General features: G+C 37.7%; 1 protein-coding gene across 1 annotated transcript in view; it reads right to left on the bottom strand.

The window, feature by feature from the left end:
- Trdn (triadin) overlaps nt 1-21,086 on the bottom strand; it is a 302,783-nt gene that overhangs the window by 236,441 nt on the left and 45,256 nt on the right. Inside the window, exon 2 of the mRNA XM_005389153.2 lies at nt 20,730-20,939. Within this exon, the coding sequence (XP_005389210.2) occupies nt 20,730-20,939 (210 nt within the window). The remainder of the gene's footprint in view (nt 1-20,729; nt 20,940-21,086) is intronic.

Raw genomic sequence — 21,086 nt, forward strand, 5'->3', positions numbered from 1 at the left:
CTAGGAAATTCGTTCCCTTCATCAAAGTAGTGGTTATTCAAGATGTCTTTACAGGGGCTGGGGATTTAGCTCAGCGGCAAAAAGCGCCTGCCTGGCAAGCGCAAGGTCGTGAGTTCGGTTCCCGGTACTGGAAAAAAAAAAAAAAAAAAAAAAAAAAAAAAAAGATGTCTTTACAGTTTTGAAGGGACTCTGGTGTAACTGGAGCCGCCTCCTCAGGGGCTGAACCATTGGTCATGAGCAGGTTTCGCTGATTTCAGTGACGTTAGAACTGCCATCTTTACCTTTTGTCACCACCTTGGAGGGGACTTCACCTCCTTAGTGTCAAGAGCCTTTTTAACTGCCTTGATTTTATTGCTTTCATTCTCTATTTCATTTGAAATTGAATGGAAAGTGAAAACTAGCAAAATAAATAACACGTTCAAGGCAGTGAAAGATCTAAGAAGTCTTGACAGAACACCTTTATTCCTCCATATGTAAGACCCAAAATGGATTTATGTCCTGCTGGTGCAAGTGTGGAAAGGACCTCGACTGGGATCACATATCATCCCATTATTTCTTTCTTGAAAAACACAGAAAGATGGGTATATGTTTACAAAATTGCTTTTGTTCCAGAAATAATGCTTGCTATTTTGATACCTGAAAGGGCTCTTTTCTTTCAACCAAAATAGTGCTAATTTTTGGCTTTAAAAAAATGGCCTTTCCACCCAAGAATTATGTTAAGGGATGTTCATTTCTAATAAATGCCATTTTATTCTCTTTCAAATTATTTACACTAAAAGGTTAGTTGGAATGAACTGGATAAGTATTTAGGAGGACATAAGTAAAAATTAACCAGAAAATGGAGAAATAAAAGCTAATGAATAGCTCAGCGGCAAAAGCGCCTGCCTGGCAAGCGCAAGGTCGTGAGTTCGGTTCCCGGTACCGGAGAAAAACCAAAAAAAAAAAAAAAAAAAAAAAAAAAAAAAAAAAAAAAAAAAAAAAAAAAAAAAAAAAAAAAAAAAAGCTAATGAAAGTTAAGCGCAACTGCTATAGCTTATTTATCGTATTGGATTACTTTCTTTCTAGTGCATAATAGTTTTTCAAGGATCCACACATGGACAAAAGTGTTAAATTTAAGTACATTATAAAATTTCTTTAAAACTGAACATGTAAGCTAAAGTAATGTACTTATTCAACACTATGAATTTATAAAAAATGCAAATATGAGATCAATTAGCTTCAGACTGAGTAGTTAGGTTATAGATAAATTTGAGATATGATCGTATAGAGCATCTTTCAGATGCTTCTATAAAGAGAAAAGTATGATGAGAACCCATTTTGTGAATTTAAATGTCTTCTTTTACAGATAAGTGAATACCAGGGTATTGCCATACTTAAGACTAGATGTCACCTTTTTCTGAAAAAAAAAAAAAAAAAGTAGGACATCTAAAAAGTTGTATAATGAGTTACCAACTGATTTCACTTCAAAGGCATGTGTTTTTTAATAGATGTCATTCAATGAGATTATTAGCATGCAGACCACATATAAGGGTGCAACTCCCCTGGAGCAGACTATCTTTACCACAAAATAACACTCTTCACACATTGTGAATTAATGAAAGTCCCATGCTGTTTCTATTATTAATCTGACTAGAAAGATCCATTTTACAAAAACCTTAAATGGAATATAACTTTTGTTCTTTTTACCCAAGTACAGAGTAATTGACAAATGTTCATGTTTTCAGTTAAGAAACATTCCTTATAAAAGGGGGATTTGAGAATGGTAGGAAACTAAAGAAAAATAGGAAAGTATTTTCCTCTTAACTCACAAACTATACAGTCACCATATAATCCAATATTTATAACAATAGAAAGATTTTACAGTACAATAGAAGAACAAATAAATCAAAATTATCTTAAAAGTCCCCCCAAATTGTTAAAAATATAAATATTTAATACATGTCTTGAAAACTCGGGTAGGATTTTCAAAAATTGACAATAATGCTTTAGTTTGTCACACAAGGATATTAAGAAAAAAATAAACCTTGTTTAAATAGAGCATATTCCATTAGGAGGCATCTAATATTAGTTTATATATACATATATATAGTTCATATATATATATATTTGACAATATGAGAAATGTCTTAATGTTTTACCCAAATTTTTTTTTTCTCTGTGGTGGTGTTAAGATTTTTGCAATCTTAGCAATTTAGTTTGAGGGCTGCTTTTGGAAATTTTTGATTTAAATTAGAAGCAGAGAGAGATGAAGAGAGAGAGAGGCAGAGAGAGACGAGGGAGGAAAAGATGTTTAGAGCAAATTAGAACATGAAGAGTTCTATAGGTGTAGATAAACATTTTTTTTTTATTTTTGACTATCAAGAAAATTTTCAAATACAAAGTGTAGAGAATACCACAGAGAATGCCAGCCTCTCCCAGTGTATCATTAAGAGTTTGATCAGTGAAGCAGAATCACTAGCAATGATACACAACAAGAGGTATGTTACACGGATTTTGCCTTATGTAACTGATAGAGTTTCCAGCAAGTAAAGAAGCCAAAGGTTTATACTTGAGCCCCTGTGGGGCTGAGCCTAAGAGCAGAAGAAGCAGCACTGGTGGGGACCAAAGGTCATCTAGGGGCAAGGTCAGATTCACCATGGAACCTGTGTCCTGGGACCTCCACCCCTTCACCTTCAGTGATGGTGCTGACACCTGCCTGGGAGAGCTGCTGCCTTTGCTCCTAAGCTGACCCTGAGCCTGAGCCTGAGCCTGAGCCTGAGCCAAGAGGAGGAGACTGGACACATCTGGCAGGACCTGGGTCGTGTCTGGCACAGCTGCTGCCCCTCCCCTAAGGCCACCTGACCAGTGACCATGAACACAGCACTGCCGTCCCTAGGGACCTGAGAGTGAGGAGCGCATGTCCTGGCCTGCTGTCCGCCCTCCAGATTTGGCCCTTGGTGATTCCTCTTGCTCACACAAACCCAGAACGGTACAAGAGACACACTTCCGAAAACGTCATCTTCCCAAAAGTGACACAGGTCCCCTGTGTGGTTATTTTAATAATGTTGGTTATTCTTCCTTCTCCCCTGCATTTTTGTTTCCTTTTTCTAGTTTGTCAAATATTTAAAAGTAGACCCCAGATTCATGAATTCTTAATTTCACATCATTAAATACATTAATACCCATGTTTATTCCATTAGGACTTTTTGATTGCTTTGTGCCTGTGGTGTAAAAAGGTCCAAAGTAAATTTTGCTTCTTTCTCCAGTCACATCTGGAAGCAGCCACTTCCTGAGGCAATCTCTGTTCCTTTCATTGGGAAATGATATTTGGAACTAAATCATTCAGCACGGGTGCTCACTGTGTGTATTCAAATTTTCACAAATACTTTTACTTTTTCTTCTGCATTTTTTAAATTGTAAGAAGTTTACAAATTCCTTAAGTCAACAATTTATCAGAAAAATTTTGCTGTCATCCCATTTATCTGTACTGCTATCCTTTTTTTATATTTACCTCATTTAGTTAGCTGTAGTTCAGCTTTTCACTGTTCTATGTATGTATTTGTATTTAAGGAAAACCACATAGAGTTTTCAACAAAGAAATAATAAATTAAGATTTACAGCTTATGGTAATCTTGGCTCAGAATGAAAAGGAAGAAAAGGAAAGATACAAATAATTGAAAGAAAGCATTCAGCCAAGGTACAGATGTTGATAAATGAACAGGAGTTCTGGAGATATGATCGAGAGTTCAGAATCAATTGACACTGAATAGGTAGAATAGATCTTTTTGATCACTGAGTTCTCATGGGTCACAGGGAAGGGGAGAAGAATAGTGCACAATTCCACATATGTGCTTGGGCTCTAAAATAGGCAAGTTTATAGAATCAAAACCTGGAGCAGTTGTTGCCAGGTTTGGCAGGGCAGGAAGTGGAGTCCCTAAGTACAAGGTTCCAGTTAAGCAAGGAGAATAAGTTCTAGTGATCTGCTATACAACATTACACCAAGAGTCAAACATTCCACATTATCCTTTCTTTAGTGGATTTATTTTTTATTTTAAAGAGAAAAACCAAAATCACAACAATAAAGAAAAGAGCAAAACAACACAAAAAATAATAAAAATGATAGAAATCTCATGGAGGTGCAGACTTTGTGTTAAGTGTTCCTACCACAAAGAAATTCTTTTTAAAAAAAAATTAGGAGAAAAAGAGAAAGGAACTGGAGAGTGACTGGTGCTTCCTCTGAAGTCTTTATCGAGTCAGACAAACTGGAGAGAGACGGGGATTAAAACTGCACGCTGCTAAGTTATTTTATGTGAGGGTTGACAGCAAGTAGAATTTCTCGGAATTATCAGTTAACAAACAATAAAAACACTTGTGAGCTGAATTTTCCAATAAGAAATAAAAATTATTGACTCCTCAGGGGTAGAGAGACAGTCTGAAAACTTCGCTTGTACAGCTTAATTGTTCAGAACTGGGTCACTCCGTTTGGTCTCTGAATATCGGTGTGTGGTGAAGGACCGAAGCAGCTGCTAGATTAAAAGCCCCGTAGCAGGCGGCGTAGGCTAACTGTGGCCGGTCAAGGCAGCAGCGTGCTCATCACTGTGCAAGGAACGCAAAGTCACTGAGGCTGCAGCGACGGAGGGTGGTGCTGACAGCCCCGCCCAGCAAGAGCACGCAGCCAATGATTTACTAGAGAATTAGGAAAAGCCTTCACAGAAGAAAGAGTACAAATGGCCAATAAATGCATGCAGAAAAGCTCAACATCGCTGGTCATTACAGAAACTTAAGTAAAATCAACACTGGGATTCCATCGTGCTGCAGAAGGAGTGGGCGTCATCAAGAAATCTAATAACAAACGCTGGTGAGGCTGTGGGGGAAAGAGCCCTTCTACACTGTTGGTGGGAGTGTAACTAGCACAACTATAGAAATCAGCATGACGATTCCTCAAAAAACTAGAAATTCCATTCGACTCAGCTATTCCCTTCCTACGTATCTTTCCAAAAGAGCCAAAGACCTCATATTATAGTGATCTATGCATGCCAATGTTTATGGAAGTACAATCCATAATATCTAAATCTTCTCAGTAGCTTATATATCCATTAACAGATGAGTGGATAAAGAAAACATGGTATTTACACACGATGCTGTACTACTCTGCCACGGAAAAAGATAAATGAGTCATTTGTAGGAAAATAGATACACCTTGACATCATAATATTAAATGAGATAAATCAGACACTCATGCTTAAATATCACATACTTTCTCTCATATGAGAAACCCAAATTTATAAATAAAAAGCAAAATAAAAACAATAAGAAGCAGAGCTTTTTCTCAAATGGAAAGGGGATCAAGAGATTGAGGGGTTCAGGGGAAGAAAAGATGATAAAAGAAGAAATTAAATGTATTATGCACCTGTGCCAATGCCACACAGGAATGTAAACATTGTACACTGCAAGCGTGGACTCGTGAAAAACTGTCTCCCAAGCCCTAACGGGTGCGGTTGAACAAGGCAGTGGTCATTAACATTACAATGCTGCCGGGGTAACTGAGGATGCAGAGGGTAGCTGTGCACTCCTGCGTTCAGCCTGAAGTGGTGTTTGAAGGGTTCTGACGGAGGAGGGGAAGAGGGTCCCACCACGTCATAGCAAAGGGACTTGGCTGAGAAAGACAGAGGCACAGCGCTGTAGCTGAAAGGGACCCACTGCAGAGAGACAAATGTGTTTGCCAAGTGAATAAAACACCCAAGCATACTGCGGGGAAAGAGGGAGTGGAGCGGGGATCTTGAGGATAGGGAGGCTCTGACTCTCGGGGTAGCACTGGAAACACAGCTTGCCAGTGCTTTGTCCTCTTGGACCCCAAACACTCGCTCGTGTTCCCTTGAGATTAACCATCCTTTTCAAGAGGCCAAGTGAAGAGGTGAGCTCCACTGTGTAAACGGTGCCCCCGACCGCGGCCTTCCCTCTGCCACTCTGAGTCTCATCTCCAGCCTCCTCCTCTCTTCCTCCTTCCCCGCTCTGCTTCCTCCTCCGGGCAGCGGCTATCTTATAATCCAGGACTGCACTCCTCCCTCCTTGAGTGAGTTTCCCTGTTCTCAGAGTTCATGCTCCCAGGTCAAAATCCGAATCCCTTAGTGAAGCTCTTTGGATATGCAGGCCCTCAGATCAGGGTCCTGATAAAAGTTTCACCGTAATCAAACCCTCAGCCCCCTCCACTCTGTGAGGGTATCACAGACATCCTCACCCCTCCGAGCCGGAGGGCCCACCTCACCGGCATCCCGGCCATCGCAGGCCCTGAGACAGTGAGAAGTAAACTGCTTTTCCTCATCAGCTGCTCAGTTTAGAATATTTTCTCACAGAAGCTCAGACAGATTAAGGGAGTGATAACCATGTAAAAAAATATAAAATAAGATAAAAGGTAGGAAGAAAATCTGCAGTATGCCAGATTCTAAAAAATAAAACGTATTTGATTTACAACTTTGATGAAATACAGATGTTGGATATTTGGATGCTTTCAAAGCAAAGAAACACTGGAATCCTGATTTCAAAGCACTTTCGGCGAGTTAAATGTTGTGTTGACTAAGGAAGGAAATGACTGTCTCTTTTCTAATCTACATGTGAATGTGGTACTGCGCCCAATCCCTGCCTTTCAATGTCTGAGGCCTGGGTCTCTTCCTATGCTTTGAAAACTTTCTCTGTGGAAACTTCCCCTACTCCTCCCTACTCTGAACTCACTTCAGTAGGTTAGAATTGTGCATTTCTGTGCAGCATAATGCAACTAGGTACCAGTGTCCTTCCTTAAAAGACGGTTCTTGCAGTATTTAATCGTTCCAGTACAACATTTTTAAGTTGCTCTGTGCTGTCACTGAACTGCTGCTTTTGGAAGCAAGACAAACTGTTCCCAAATGCAAGTAGCTATGCGCTTTACTTCTCTTTCTCAGCATGACCCCAGGTGACCAATTTTTACCGGCAAAGTTGTGTTGCAGATGTTTAAACCTGGAGCATTTCCAGCTAACTGAAGAGAGACCTACATCAGATAAAGGACATTTTCCATCTCAAAACAAAATCACAGACAGCTTTTGGCTTCTCTTATCTATACCAAGTATCTACATAAAAATTGGGAAATAATATTATATATTTAGTAATAAGTATGCATGTATACATTGTAAAGCTATTATATTAATTGAAGATTAGTTTGCCTTTCCTCCTTAAATAAGCCCATACTTCAACTGGATGACTTACTTGAGTCACTATATTATAAATTTAGCAAAAAAATGGACCAGAGCTACATTATATTGGAAAATAATATATTGATTGGCATATCCTAATTATTTTGTAAACATTAATTTGGCCAAGTTAAGGATTAATTTGGACAATATGATATATTCCCTTCAGCTATTTCATCAATCAATGTTAGCTGAAGTGATAATTCTAAAATTCTTTTCATGACAGGGAAATGACGCATACAGAACCAGGAGCAGGAATCAGATCTTTTACCACCATTTCAGAGTGGTTAGAGCATTCCCTCACCGTAAAATCAACTGCTTTACTCACTGAATTTCTCTTCTGTAATTGGTAGCATATATGGGTATCCACATGACATTTAAAACTGGGGCTAACATAATTAACACATCCATCTGAAATATATCTATTCATCTTCTTGAAGCATTAAAATACACTTACACTTAATAAGATTACACTAAAGCTAACCACAATTTGTTTGACAACTACTATGCACCAATCAAAAATAAGTGTTTTATATGCATTATATCTGTGCTCACAGTGACCGCTTGAAGCAGTGATCTCTTCCATAACCACTGTTATTGACCAGTAGGAAACCAGGGCACAGAGAAATGCTATCCTTGTCTCTGAGGACATGAGCTTACACAGAACCCTGAAAGATGTATAAGCATGAGACATCAGCACCTGATACAATTTATAACTGTATTTATCTATATATCTATCTTTATAAATCTCAGTATAAGGTCTCATTTGATAAAGTTTAAATAAGTGATACAGAATATTGGTTTCAGACTATTGGATTTGTTGACCCTGTATCCATCACCAATAACACAACATCTGGCACAGAACTGCTTTTTATTTTGTAAAAACAAAACAAACCCCAAAAGGTGATAAAATTATCTTTGGTTTTACCATAATTTAAAAAGAGAAATTAGCATAATTTCCATTTTCTTTAGATTTTCAGCAAAATGTAGGGAAAATATAATCTAAGAATGAAGAACATATTAACATTTTTATTATCTTACTCATTTCATGAAAGATCAATACAGTTTCATCAGGGCCAAAGAATCATTGAACTGTAAAACACTGTTCTTTGAGGTACCCATAAGAAGCCCAGAATTGAGTAATAAAATTGCACCCTTTTTAGGTATATTCATCAAGAGGACTAAACTACATGGGACACTAAACAGAAAATGCAACATCTGAGATAAGATTAGAATCAGAGTAAGCAGCCTAAAAATGTTACCCATTTTTACAAACTAAGTATGTAGGAGAACTGATAAAGTCTAAAGTGCTGAGTCTATTCTATTGTCAAGTCTCTTAAAACATAACACATTTTGTGTACACAGACAGATATTTATGCACAGAGGTAGACAGAGATGAATAGATAGACAGGAGATAGGTAAGTGGATGATAAATAATAGACTAGATAGAGAGATTAGATAGATAATTAGATAGATACATAGATAGGTGATAGATGAATAGATAGATAGATAGGTAAACAAAAACTGTACTTTGAGACTGACTTTGGAATTTTCTGAAATGATTTTCCTCTGCTTAACTCTTAGCCTAAAAAATAGCACACCTGCTTAACTGGGCAAATTGCCAAGAAAAGAAAATCATGGAAATTAATTTCCAAGAGCAGTAGATAAATGGCACACCTCATTAGAAAATCTATTTGAAAGGCACATCAGGAGATGTCTACAAGAGTTTCATAAGAAATTGATGCTTCCAGCATCGTGTTTCTGCCGTCTTTCTCCTCAGATTACTGATCTTACTTTCCCCTAATAAGATTCAAATTTGTGTTACATTTAATGAGTGCCTCCTATGTGCCAGGCATGTATGTTCCACACAGCTTATTTTATGGTAATAATTACACATTATTTTGAAATAAGGATGCTTTGAGGAATTCTTGTGAAAGTTACCAGACCTATTTTTTAAATACCCTTGTAAAACCGCATGGAGTTTTTTCTCTATTCTGGATGAGGATGTTAGTAAATTATGACCCTGGTTCTTATACAAGACAAGGTAAAAGATACTACACTCTATTCCGGTACATTCTGAGCTAGAGGAAAACCTTTGACATCCATTAATGCCTTAAGTTTTAGTAGATTTCTTAGAAATCCTATTACTTTGCTCTTACTATTGTTTAGAGAGTTCAACTTGCCCCTTCATGAGCAAAGCAAAGAAGTTTTAAGAAATTTTACCAAAGCGCATGACATCTTCTCCTCAAAGAGTTACAAATTATCAGAGCACCTCTCTGTTTGGGGGAAGTGCTTCTTATCCGAGTTCACAGAGGCCTGGGGGCCAGATCTCCCACAGCCCTTGAGAACCCCGGCCTCAGTGACTAAAAAATCAACTTATTCTTCCTTTCTCACAAGGGTCCCTGAAAGCACATGTTTCTCAGGAGGCGAGTAAAGGCAGTGTGCAAAATATCAGGGTGATCATCACCCTGATTTGCAGCTGCTGTCCTGAAGGAAATGTTAATAGCTGTCCATTTCACTCTCAGAAATGTCATACTTGGGGTGACAAATTCTATAATCATCCTGTGAGAAGGGTTTAAAATAGCCAGTGAGTAAACTTGAACTACATTTCCCAGAATTCCCTGAAATGTAAATTTGCCGGTAACGCATGGGCAGTAGGAGAAAGGGGCCTGAGCTGCTAAGTGAAGTGGCAATGAAGCTAGTGTCATTTTCTGCAGGCTGGCAAAGGGTAGGTGTCTTCACAGCCCTGCACATTAGGCCTTGAGTGATAACAGCTTCCCACAGCTCCACCTCCCCTGGGAGCCCTCTTCCCCGGGGCATCCCTAAGTTCTGACCAGGAGCTCCGGACCGAAGGGAACCAAACACTTGCAGCTCACCAGCATCATCCTATCGGGGGTGATTGTGCCCAAATGAGCACTGTGGTTGGTCTGCCATCTTTCCTAGTCTGCTTCCATCTGCCTTTCCCAAAGTCCAGCCTGACGATTTCAGACTTGGCACCAAATGTACGGCAAGAGCCTTGTGTAAACTGCTTAACAGCTTCCCATGGATAAATAAGCCAGATCATAAATCCCATTTTATACCACTGAGTGGTCCTGCTACTCTGGTCAAACTTTGACAGCTGTACAACTCTACTGTTGGAATATTCTCTGCATATTACATTTGGTAGGAAGCGGGGGTTGGTGAAATCCCATCTCCAAACTGTTTAATTTGGTATCCTAACATCTGTCTCATCTGTGAAAAAGGAACAGCATTACACACTGCATGGAACAGAGAGCAAGGTGCTCTACCTGTTTTTCAGATGAGGAATGCAGATGCTGGTAGTGTTAGCTTATAGGGCACAAAGGCGTAAGGGAAACAGAGCCTTCTGAAGGAAGTGCAGGAAAACCAGTTCTGCATGTGCCCCACAAGTAGAGAGTACATGTGCAAATCGGCGCTGAAAAGCAGGGATTGAGAATGTGACCCCAGGGAAATCACTCTTCTCCATGCAGTAGTGTGTATGCTTCTGAACATAACTGATTTGTCTGGGAACAATCTGTAATGATTCCAGGTGTTCATCCGCTCCTTTAATGCACCATTGAGTAACCGAAGACCCAGTGAACGTGGCCTCAGGATCACCTCCAGCAGGCTTTCTTCCACTCCCTGCCTTGTTTGTAAATCATTAACAATTGGCGAAGTTCACACAATTCATGAGAATCATTATATCAATCCCCAGTACCACTTTAAACTATCAATTAAATTAAAACATAAAAGTATCATTAATATTTTGAAACGCTTTAAAGCAAATATTTTTTCTGTGAACACGTGATATAAAAAACAGCTTAGAACTTGCTAAGTGGATGAATGGAATTAGAATTTTAATATAAGTAAATGTGAACTGTCCACCTAAAGATTACTATAGGTACAGCTTTTATACTATAATTGTACCATGAATTTATGGGTTTTTTTTGTTCCAGAAAGGAGTGATTTAAATTTTAATGAGCTAAAAGTATTTAAATTTCTTACTGGAAGCATTCATACATTTCTCCTTTAAAATTTCAAGTTTTTAAATTATGATTTTCATTTCAAATTCAGTGATAAATTTTTGTTTTTCAAAATATGGCCTCGTTAGGTGACCACCAAATATATCATGGTTTACTTTGTGTTTATTGTTAAGATATCTGTTTCCCAGATGGATTATTGCATGACACTTCTTATATCTCACTAGTTATCTAAAGAGGTATGATTTGGCAACATGCATTTTGACAACGAACTGTGTAGTAGCCCCCAGGCTGGTCCTAATTGATCTCTGCCTGCTGGTAGAGCCTCTCCCTTGTGTGCCATCTTCCAGTACCAAATGGGACCAACTTGAGAAAACCAAAGATTTTTCAGAAATGACAGCAGGGGATTTCCAAATGTAGGTTGCAAAAGCACTATGACTTTGGCTCTGCTGTCTTAGATCACTCATTCTGGCACAAACCACCTCACCTGTTGTAAGCACTTTGCAAACAGTTGCACCACTGATGTTAGCCTGTCAGTGTACTGAAGTCATTACTGAAGTCTCTACTGCAATCTCATTATAGACCCTAAAAGAAAACCACCCAGCTAACCAGTTCCAAACTCTGGACAACCACATAGTACATGAAATAATAAAGCTTTGTTGTTTTAAGCTACTTATTTTTGAAGTAACTTATTATTCAATGATGAATCCCTATCACAAAATATGTGAACTAAAATTTCATATTAGGAGTATTTTACTTTATATGTTCTAATTTTATTGAATTTACTTATTAATTTTAAATCAAATCAAAAGATTAGATGAAATAAAATTTTGTTTCATCACAGTGTAAAAAATTATTTCAAAATCTAAATGTCACAATTCTTTTGGTTTTTTTCCAGTGCCAGGAATCAAACACATGACCTCACACTTGCCAGGCAGGTGCTATACCACTGATCTAAATTCCCAGCCCCTATGTCACAATTCTTAATTCCTTAAAGTAATGTGCATTAGGAAATCTATGTGATAAGCACTCCTGTACAGTGATGAATGAGACAATCTTTGCTTGGACAAGTTGAGGTTTCTGAGAGAGGTGGACAATCAAGAGATGTTTATAATACAGAATGATAAGTGCTGTTAGTATCAGTGTCCATAAGTTTCAAAAAGGATGCAAATAAAGTACAGTGTATTATTCCTATGAAGTCTCAGAATGTGTCACAAAAGAAGGACTAGGTCTTCAAGTGTGAATAAGTTTTTTTTTTTTTTTTTTTTTTTTGGTTTTTCTCCGGTACGAGGAACCGAACTCATGACCTTGTGCTTGCCAGGCAGGTGCTTTGCCGCTGAGCTAAATCCCCAGCCCCCATGAATAAGTATTCTTAAGATAGAAAATTAAACAACAAGTCTCCACTGCTAGTGATATGAATATATATACTGATAGTACTGATGAAAAACCAGTTTCTGCTCTGAGAACTTCAAATATATTACCTTGTAGGATTCATGCTGCAACAGCCACTGCCTCTGCCTGTGCTGCCAAGGTGCCACCAGGATATAGTGCAGCAGGCATGGGCTACAGCTCCAGCACCAGAGCAGCACAGGCTCAATAGGTGGCCATGCAGTGAACAGGTGTCTCCAGGGTTGCACTAATAACTTTGGGATTGTCCATCAGTACAGCATCTGAAGAGGGGCCTCCTCCTCTCCTTCTACCAGCTGGGGTTGCTTATCAGTTGTGGGCAAGTTCATTTTGAGGTGAAAATAGGGCATGGAACCTGGGTGATCTATGCCTTGCACCCCAACATCACAGGAGCAATGCTGAAACCCAGAGAGCTTGGAGGGCCTCAGTGAGCCATATCCTGCCCCTCCACCATTGCAGGAGTGACACTGAGCCCCAAGGAGCTTCAAGAGCCCCAGGGCATGCTCCCTACCCCCACCACCATCATGAGTGTAATGCTGAGCCCTGGACAGCTTTGGGAGCCTCAGTGAACCATGCTATACCAGCCTCACCATTGCAAGAGCTTCAAAAATGACAAAAAGAAGCATAGTGCAATCTCAGACCTCCAGCCCATCCAAAACACATCTAGGAGACATTGACACAAAAGAAGTTGAAAGTCACAGACCAGAAATTTCTGAAATGATAATAACTGAAGTAAAGCACTCCACCAGGCTATAGAAGAAATCAGATGAGAAATAATTTCTCAGGTAAAAAAAGAAATGACAGCAATAATGAAAGAATTTCTCAGCAAATCTAAAGAAGACATAGATTAAAAAACAGAGAAGCATAGAAAAATGATGGAAGCATTCAATGAACAATATGGGAAAAATTAGAATTCATGAAACAGATTCAAACAGATATCCAGGAAGTTAAAAACTGCATTGAAAGATATCAAAACCACATGGATGAAACTGAAGATTGAGTTTCAGACCTTGAAGACAGCACTGTAGGTAGCAATTGTGAAAGGAAAGATTTCTTAAAAATAATAAGGAACAAGGAAAGAACAATTCAACAGCTGCACGACAATGTAAAGAAAAACATGTAAGGTTAATAGGGGTCAACAAAACAGCAGGCATCAAAACAAGTGACATAAAAAGCCTATTTGCAGAACTACTAACAGAAAATTTCCCAAGCACAGAAAGAGAACCTGACATACAGTGAAGTGAGGCATATAGAACTCCAATTAGTCATTGCAAAAATAAATCTACATCCAGAAACATAATAATCAAGATCCCAGAAATTCGGCAAAAGAACAGAATATTAAAAGTTGTTAGAGAAAATAGATAGATCACCTACAGAGGAAAGCCCATCAGAATCACAGCAGATTTCTCAACACAAAACACCAAGGCAAGAAGAGCTTGGAGTGAAGTATTTCAGGTTCTGCAACAAAACTTCCAACCCAGATTGATGTACCCTGCGAAACTAGCTTTCAAAATTAATGGAGAAATAAGATACTTCTACAACAAAGAACTACAGAAATTCATGACCACCAAACCAATTTTACAAAGAGTATGACAAGGTATTCTAGAAAAAGATAAAAATGAACACAAGTTCAAGAACAGCAATAGAAAGGAACCACCCAACAGAGAAAGCAATTAAAGAGAGGGGAAAAGTAGGGAACCAATAACAGGAAAATAACATGACAAAGATAAGCCAATACATATCAATTATAACATCAATGTAAATGGCCTCAACTCACCAATCCAAAGAAGCAGACTGGCAGAGTGGATCAAGAAACAAAATTCAACAATATGCTGTATACAATAAACACATTTAATTCAAAAGGAAATTCATAAACTAAAAGTCAAAGTATGGAAAACAATATTCCATGCAGCAGGAACCCAGAAAAAAGCAAGGGTAGCTATTCTGTTTGAAGACAATGTGAACTTCAAACAAAGAATGATCAAATGAGATAAAGAAAATCACTACATACTCGTTAGGGGAAAACTGCAAGAGGAAGAGATAACAATCATAAATATGTACCAAATACAGCAGCATCTATCTATAAAAGACAAATTTTAACAGACATGAAAAATCAAATAACAATAACAAAATTATAATGGGGGAATTTAAAACCCAATGTTACAAAGAGATAGATCAACTAGGCAAAAAATCAGCAAAGGATAACAAAAGTAAACCAAACTTGTGAAGCAATGGACTTGGCAAAACTTATAGAGTATTCCACCCACAACAGAGTATTCCACAACATCAGAATACACATTTCTCTGCTGTACACAGGATGTTCTCCAAAATAGACCATATATTAGCCCATAGAACACATGTAAGTAAATACAAAGGAACTGAAATAATCTCATGCATATTGTCTGACTATAGTGCAATGAAATTGGACATTAATGACAAAAAGAGCCATAAAAACTCCATAAACACATGGAGATTAAATAATAACCTTCTGAACAACCAGTTAATCACAGGGGAAATTAAAGAAGAAATTAAACAATATTTTCAATGAAAGAAAAATTCAGATACAATTTACCAGAACCTGTGGGATGCAATGAAAGCAGTACTAAAAGGCAAATTTATAGTGGTGAATTCTCACATCAGGAAAACAGAATGAGTACAAATAAACAACCTTATGCCCCACTTCAAGCTTCTAGAAAAAGAAGGACAATTCAAGTCCAAAGCCCAAAGCCCAAAGAAGGCAGGAAATTATGAAAATCGGAGCAGAAATTAGTGCAATGGAGACTAAGAAAGGTATACAAAGAGTTAATGAATTGAAGAGTTGGTTCTTTGAAAGAATGAATAAAATTGATAAACCCCTAGCCAACACTATCAAAAAAAGAAAAGACTCAAATTCCTGCAATAAGGAATGAAAAGGGTGGAATCACTACATATCCAATAGAAATTAAGAAGATCCTAAATACCTACTTCAAAAATTTTTTCTCTCACAGGATAGAAAACACAGAAGTGGATAGATTTCTAGATACATATAAATTACCAAAACTGAATCAAGAAGATATAAAAATTCTGAATAACCCAGTATCAGTCAATGAAATTGAAAATGTAACTAAAATCTTACAAACAAAGGAAAACCCAGGTCCTAATGGATTCACAGCTGAACTGTACAAGAAATTTAGGGAAGATTTAATGCCAATTCTTCTCAAATTCTTTAATGTAATTGACAAGGAGGCAAGTATTACCCTGATACCAAAACCACAGAAAGACCCAACCAAAAGAGAGAACTACAGGCCAATCTCCCTAATGAACATAGATGCAAAAATTCTAAATAAAATACTAGCAAACAGAATGCATCAAATCATCAAGAAGATTATATACCATGACCAAAAGGGATTCATCATAGGAATGCAGGGATGGTTTAATATATGTAGATCAATAAATGTAATACACTATATCAACAGAGTCAAAGACAAAAATCACATGAATATCTCAATATATGAAAAAAAAAAGATTTTGACAAAGTCCAACACTCATTCATGATATAAACCCTACTGAAAATCAGAATAGTTGGTCTTTACTTCAATCTGATAAAAGCCAAAGTCAACACATAAAAATCAATAGCGTTTCTTACACAAGCAACAAACTCCCTCAAAGAGAAATTAGGTACACCACACCCATCAAAATAACATCCAAAAAAATGAAAAAGTTAAGAATCAATCTAACAAAGGAAGTAAAAGATCTCTACAGTGAAAATTACAGTACTCTGAAAAAGAATGAAGAGAATTTCAGAAAATGAGAAGATACTCCTTGCTCATGCATAGGAAGAGCCAACATTGTGAAAGTGGCCTTACTCCCAAAATTGTTACACAGATTCACTGCAATCCCAATTAAAATACCATTAGCATACCTCACAGAACTAGAGACATTCCTAAAATTCATCTGGAACTAGAAGAGGCCTAGAATAGCAAAAGCAATTCTGGACAACAAAGGTAAAGCAGGAGGAGTCACAACCCCTGACTTGAAATTATAATAGAAAGCTAATGTGATAAAATCAGCATGATACTGGCAAAAAGACAGACCTGAGGTTCAGTGGAACAGACTAGAAGGTGCAGATACAACTATAAACACACTCAGCCTCTTTATCTTTAACAAAGCGGCCAAACATATTCACGGGAAGAAAGATAGCCTCTTTAATAAATGGTACTGGAAAAACTGGCTTTCCACATACCGAAGACTAAAATTAGACCCGTGTATATCACCATGCCCTATACTAAAGTCAAAATGGATCAAAGATCTAAATATTAAAACAGAAACACTAAATCTACTAGAGGAGAAAGTACGTAGAAATCTTGATAACATAGGGATAAACAGAGAGTTCATGAACAAAAACTAAATTGTACAGGAAATATGTCAAAGAATCAACAACTGGGATCTCATCTTATTGAAAAGTTTTTGCACATGAAAAGAAATCTCCAACAGAGTAGAAAGAAAACACATGAATTAGGAAAAAAATTTAGCTGACTGTCTCTCAGACAAAGGACTTCTATCGAGAGCATATAAAGAATTTAAAAGGTCAGGCCCCCAAAATTCAAAGACCCAATCAAAAAATGGGCATCTGAGATGAATACATGCAGCTCAGATGAAGAAATACAAATGGAAAATAAATATATGAAAAAATGTTCAACATCATTGAAATGCCTATTTAAAGAACAATGAGATTCCATCTCACCCTAAAAAAATGGCTATCATCAAGAAATCGACCAATAACAAATGCTGGAGGAGCTGTGGGGAAAAAGGAATCCTTCTCCACTGTTGGTGGGAGTATAGTCTGGTACAACCACTGTGGAAATCAGGTGGAGTTTCCTTTAAAAACTAGGATTAGAGGTCTCATTGAATCCAGCTATTCCCCTTCTGGGTACTTTTGCTGAAGAACTGAAATCATCACACCACAGCGGAATGTGTGCACTCATTTTTATAGCAGAACAATTTGTCATAGCTATATCTAGCAAACAACCCAAATTACCAACAATTGAGGAATGAATAAAAAGATGTAGTATTTTTATACAGTGGATAAATATATCCATTGTATAAAACATATAAAAAAGATAAACTTGAGGCTTTTATAGGTAATTGCATGTAACTAGAGACAATACTCATTAGTGAAATAAATCAGACCCTCATGTGTAAACATCATATTGTCTCCCTAGTGTAAGAACCAGAAAGAGTAAATAAAATCTGAAAGATCTAACACATACTGTGAAATGGAAAGAAACTGTTCAAAGGGAAGGAACAATTGGGATGAGGGGAAACGAGAAAAGAAAGAAAGAGGGCAGGGAAAAATATATATCTATACACACAGGATAGCTGAGATAATAGTCCTGCTAATTTCTATCAGTCTATTGGAAGTAACAGTTAAAGCTTATTTTTTCTCCATTTTATTTTTTTTGACCAATTTTGCATGGTTATATCTGATAATCTGAGCAACTAATTTGAAGACAACAATATGCAGTATAACAACCATTGTTTAATTCCTATCATCTTGTTTAGTGAAGTTCTGTATCATTTCTAATTTTTTATTTTTTATTCTCTTTAAAAAAATGAAAAAACATATATATTGCCTTGTATACTCCTGTTGACAGTGTTATTCTATAAGCATCAGTAGAATGTCCACTCTCCACATAAGAAAACTGAAGAGAAAGGAGGGTAAGTAACTTTCTCTCTATCACAGAGCTGGCAAGGGTGAGTTCTGGATTGAAAACTAGGTATATGAAGCACCAGAGTTCATATTTTTAGCTGTTTGCCATCAGTCTGTCTGCTGTACTGGGCATGCAATAGAGGAAATGGTGGGATGGAAATTTTTATTTTGCTGGGGCCAACAGAGAAACCAGAAGTCAACAGGGCTGACAGAGAGGGATGCAGCTGCTGACCAGGAAGAAAATGAAGAGATAAGCCACAGAATTCACTTTCATTCCAAGCAGGGTGGTGCACTTAGGCAACTGGAAATGTACTACTAGATCAAGCTGTGCTTTTTGAAGATCTCTTTTCAGCATTATCAAGGGGCAGGAACAGATGAAAAAGCTAAAAGGAAATTGAGTTAATACCCTCAGAAGAGAATGAATGCATGAAGTGTGGTGACGGAAGAGAGTGGGGCGGAAAGAAGTGATCATATTTATGAGCTGCATGAATCTAGATATCATGGACTTTGGTCACTGCTCAGATCTGAGGAGAGTTATGAAACGTTTCAGGTTTTCCTTGTAGGGCATGAATAGATAGTTATGCCACTGAGAAACACAGGAAATGGGGAGGAAGAGGCCTCACACTGAACATGTGCTTGCTAAATGCTGAAAAACAAAACAGTAGTAACACCGAGACTATTTTTTTCTCTATTAAATAAAATGGCAGTGGGATAGGTACACTATTATCAATAGCACTGAATCATAGTGGCTTAATGGAAGACAGCTATTATATTTAAGCAATATAATGTGAAACTATAGTTGTAGGTAACTGTGCTTTCATTAATGAAGAATAAATTATTTTCAAAAGTAATGTCTATAATGTACTTATAACAATAATTTTACAAATATTAGATTCATATATCTGGTAAACCATATCTATTACAAAAGCTAAAGCACTATATTTTATGATCATATTTGGCTCTAAAACTTAATTAAATGAATTCGTAATAAAGTAAAGGTTAGGTGAAATAGTAAAGTTCATATAGGTCAAAGGAAATGGAATTTCCTAGAATAATGTAACTCTTTTTCACTTAAAACCCTAAGTCACCATCTTATATTAGAGACATCTCAACTGTATATTCTTTTTAAGAGCCTATATTACAATACACTAAAAGTACTGTCTTTCTAGAGCGGACATTTACAGCTGGATAAATTGGCCCTTGCTCTGCTTGGCAACAGGCCATGGAGCCTGTGATTTCTCATTCTTTCGTATAGTTTAACTAGCAAGGGCAGAGCAGGACAAGTTCCCACTACCACACCTCCAAGTCCTGAACCCAAACTGGAGAGTCCTGTACCTTTACAGTATGGTATTGTATTCCTTTTGGTCTTTGTGACATAGCCCTTTCCTGACACATATCCTGATAAGTAATGGTTGAGTGAAGAAATCAATACAAAACAGAACGTCCCTAAATACAGAGAGTGCAACTGATCATGTCTGGGTCCTACTGATACTTCTTGCCCTGGGAAAAGGGAAAGGAAGGATAAACTCAATCATTTACTTGTGAAATACTGAGCACCCAGTTCACTCCTTTTGTCCAGGAAATCACCAGCAGTGAGGGTCAGAGGTTGAAATTGATAAGTGTAATGTAAAAAGTGCAAAAGCTCTGAACAAAAGATGAACAAGGTACTCAGAATATCATAATGAAAACCACCCTTCCTGCCTTATTCCAGTGTTACTCCAAATCCAGTGGTATATGGATACTCAAGATGTAGTACCTATTTTAAGTAGTTCTGGGAAAGTCCTTTTAATGCTTTGTTTTCAGAAACTTAAAATGGGATGGTTTGGTGGGTGGGAGCAGAGAGTATATCTGTATAGAAAGCTTGGGACCAGATCACAAGGAGACTTAGAAATACTTTGAAATATTCTCTATTCTCCTGAAAGACTTCTTGTTTGGGTTGCTCTGCTTGTACATAGCCAAGCATGACATCTAAAATTATTCTTTGTGGGTTTTTTTTGTTTTGTTTTTTTTGTGGGTTTTTTTCCGGTACCAGGAATCAAACTCATGACCTTGAGCTTGCAAGGCAGGCTCTGTGCCGGTGAGCTAAATCCCCAGCTCATTTAAAATTATTTAAAATTTTTTAAAAATTTAAAAATTTATTTAAAATTACTCTTTATTAATTCTTGGTAGGTACCACTTCCAAAGCTGATTCTCAATCTAGCCTTTTTAATCATTACGTTTATAAAAGTGCAGCATGACGCTTGTGTTCAGCTCTAAAAATATGGTTATAGATCTCAGTTGAAATCAAATCCATCAGAGAATGACGGAAAGAGGTGATAACTGATCTCGGTGCCCCTCAAGCACACCCGTGGGTGCTTTATCTCTTATAGTACTTTTCGGTAAGGAGGAAAAAATAAGAGCTGCAAGTGGGGAGAACACTGTTCATTTGATTTAAAAGCTAAATTCCATGGTTCTTACCTGAGAAGTTTTTGTAATCCACTAAGTCAAACATAACGACAGCAACAGCTGACCACGTGACGATCAAGGCGATGACCAGCAGCCAGGCCGCGGGGGAGCTGAAGGTGGTCACTATGTCCTCGGTGACTGTCCTCTTCAGCACTTTCCCGGGGGGCCTGGGCACAGATCCATTTTTGCTGTCTATCACAGTGGTGGTTGTGGATGCATTTCCTAGTCGAACATTCAGAAAGGAAAATACAAATGAGAAATCTACACCGGAAAACACACTACCGGGTGTTGTAGCCACCTCGAGCATTTTCTGCAGGGAACACGCTACGTGGGAGCAGAACTGTCTCCCAGCAGACTGCTACATTCTCT

The sequence above is a fragment of the Chinchilla lanigera genome, unplaced genomic scaffold (assembly GCF_000276665.1).
Source record: "Chinchilla lanigera isolate Chin_1 unplaced genomic scaffold, ChiLan1.0 scaffold00035, whole genome shotgun sequence".
Taxonomy (NCBI): domain Eukaryota; kingdom Metazoa; phylum Chordata; class Mammalia; order Rodentia; family Chinchillidae; genus Chinchilla; species Chinchilla lanigera.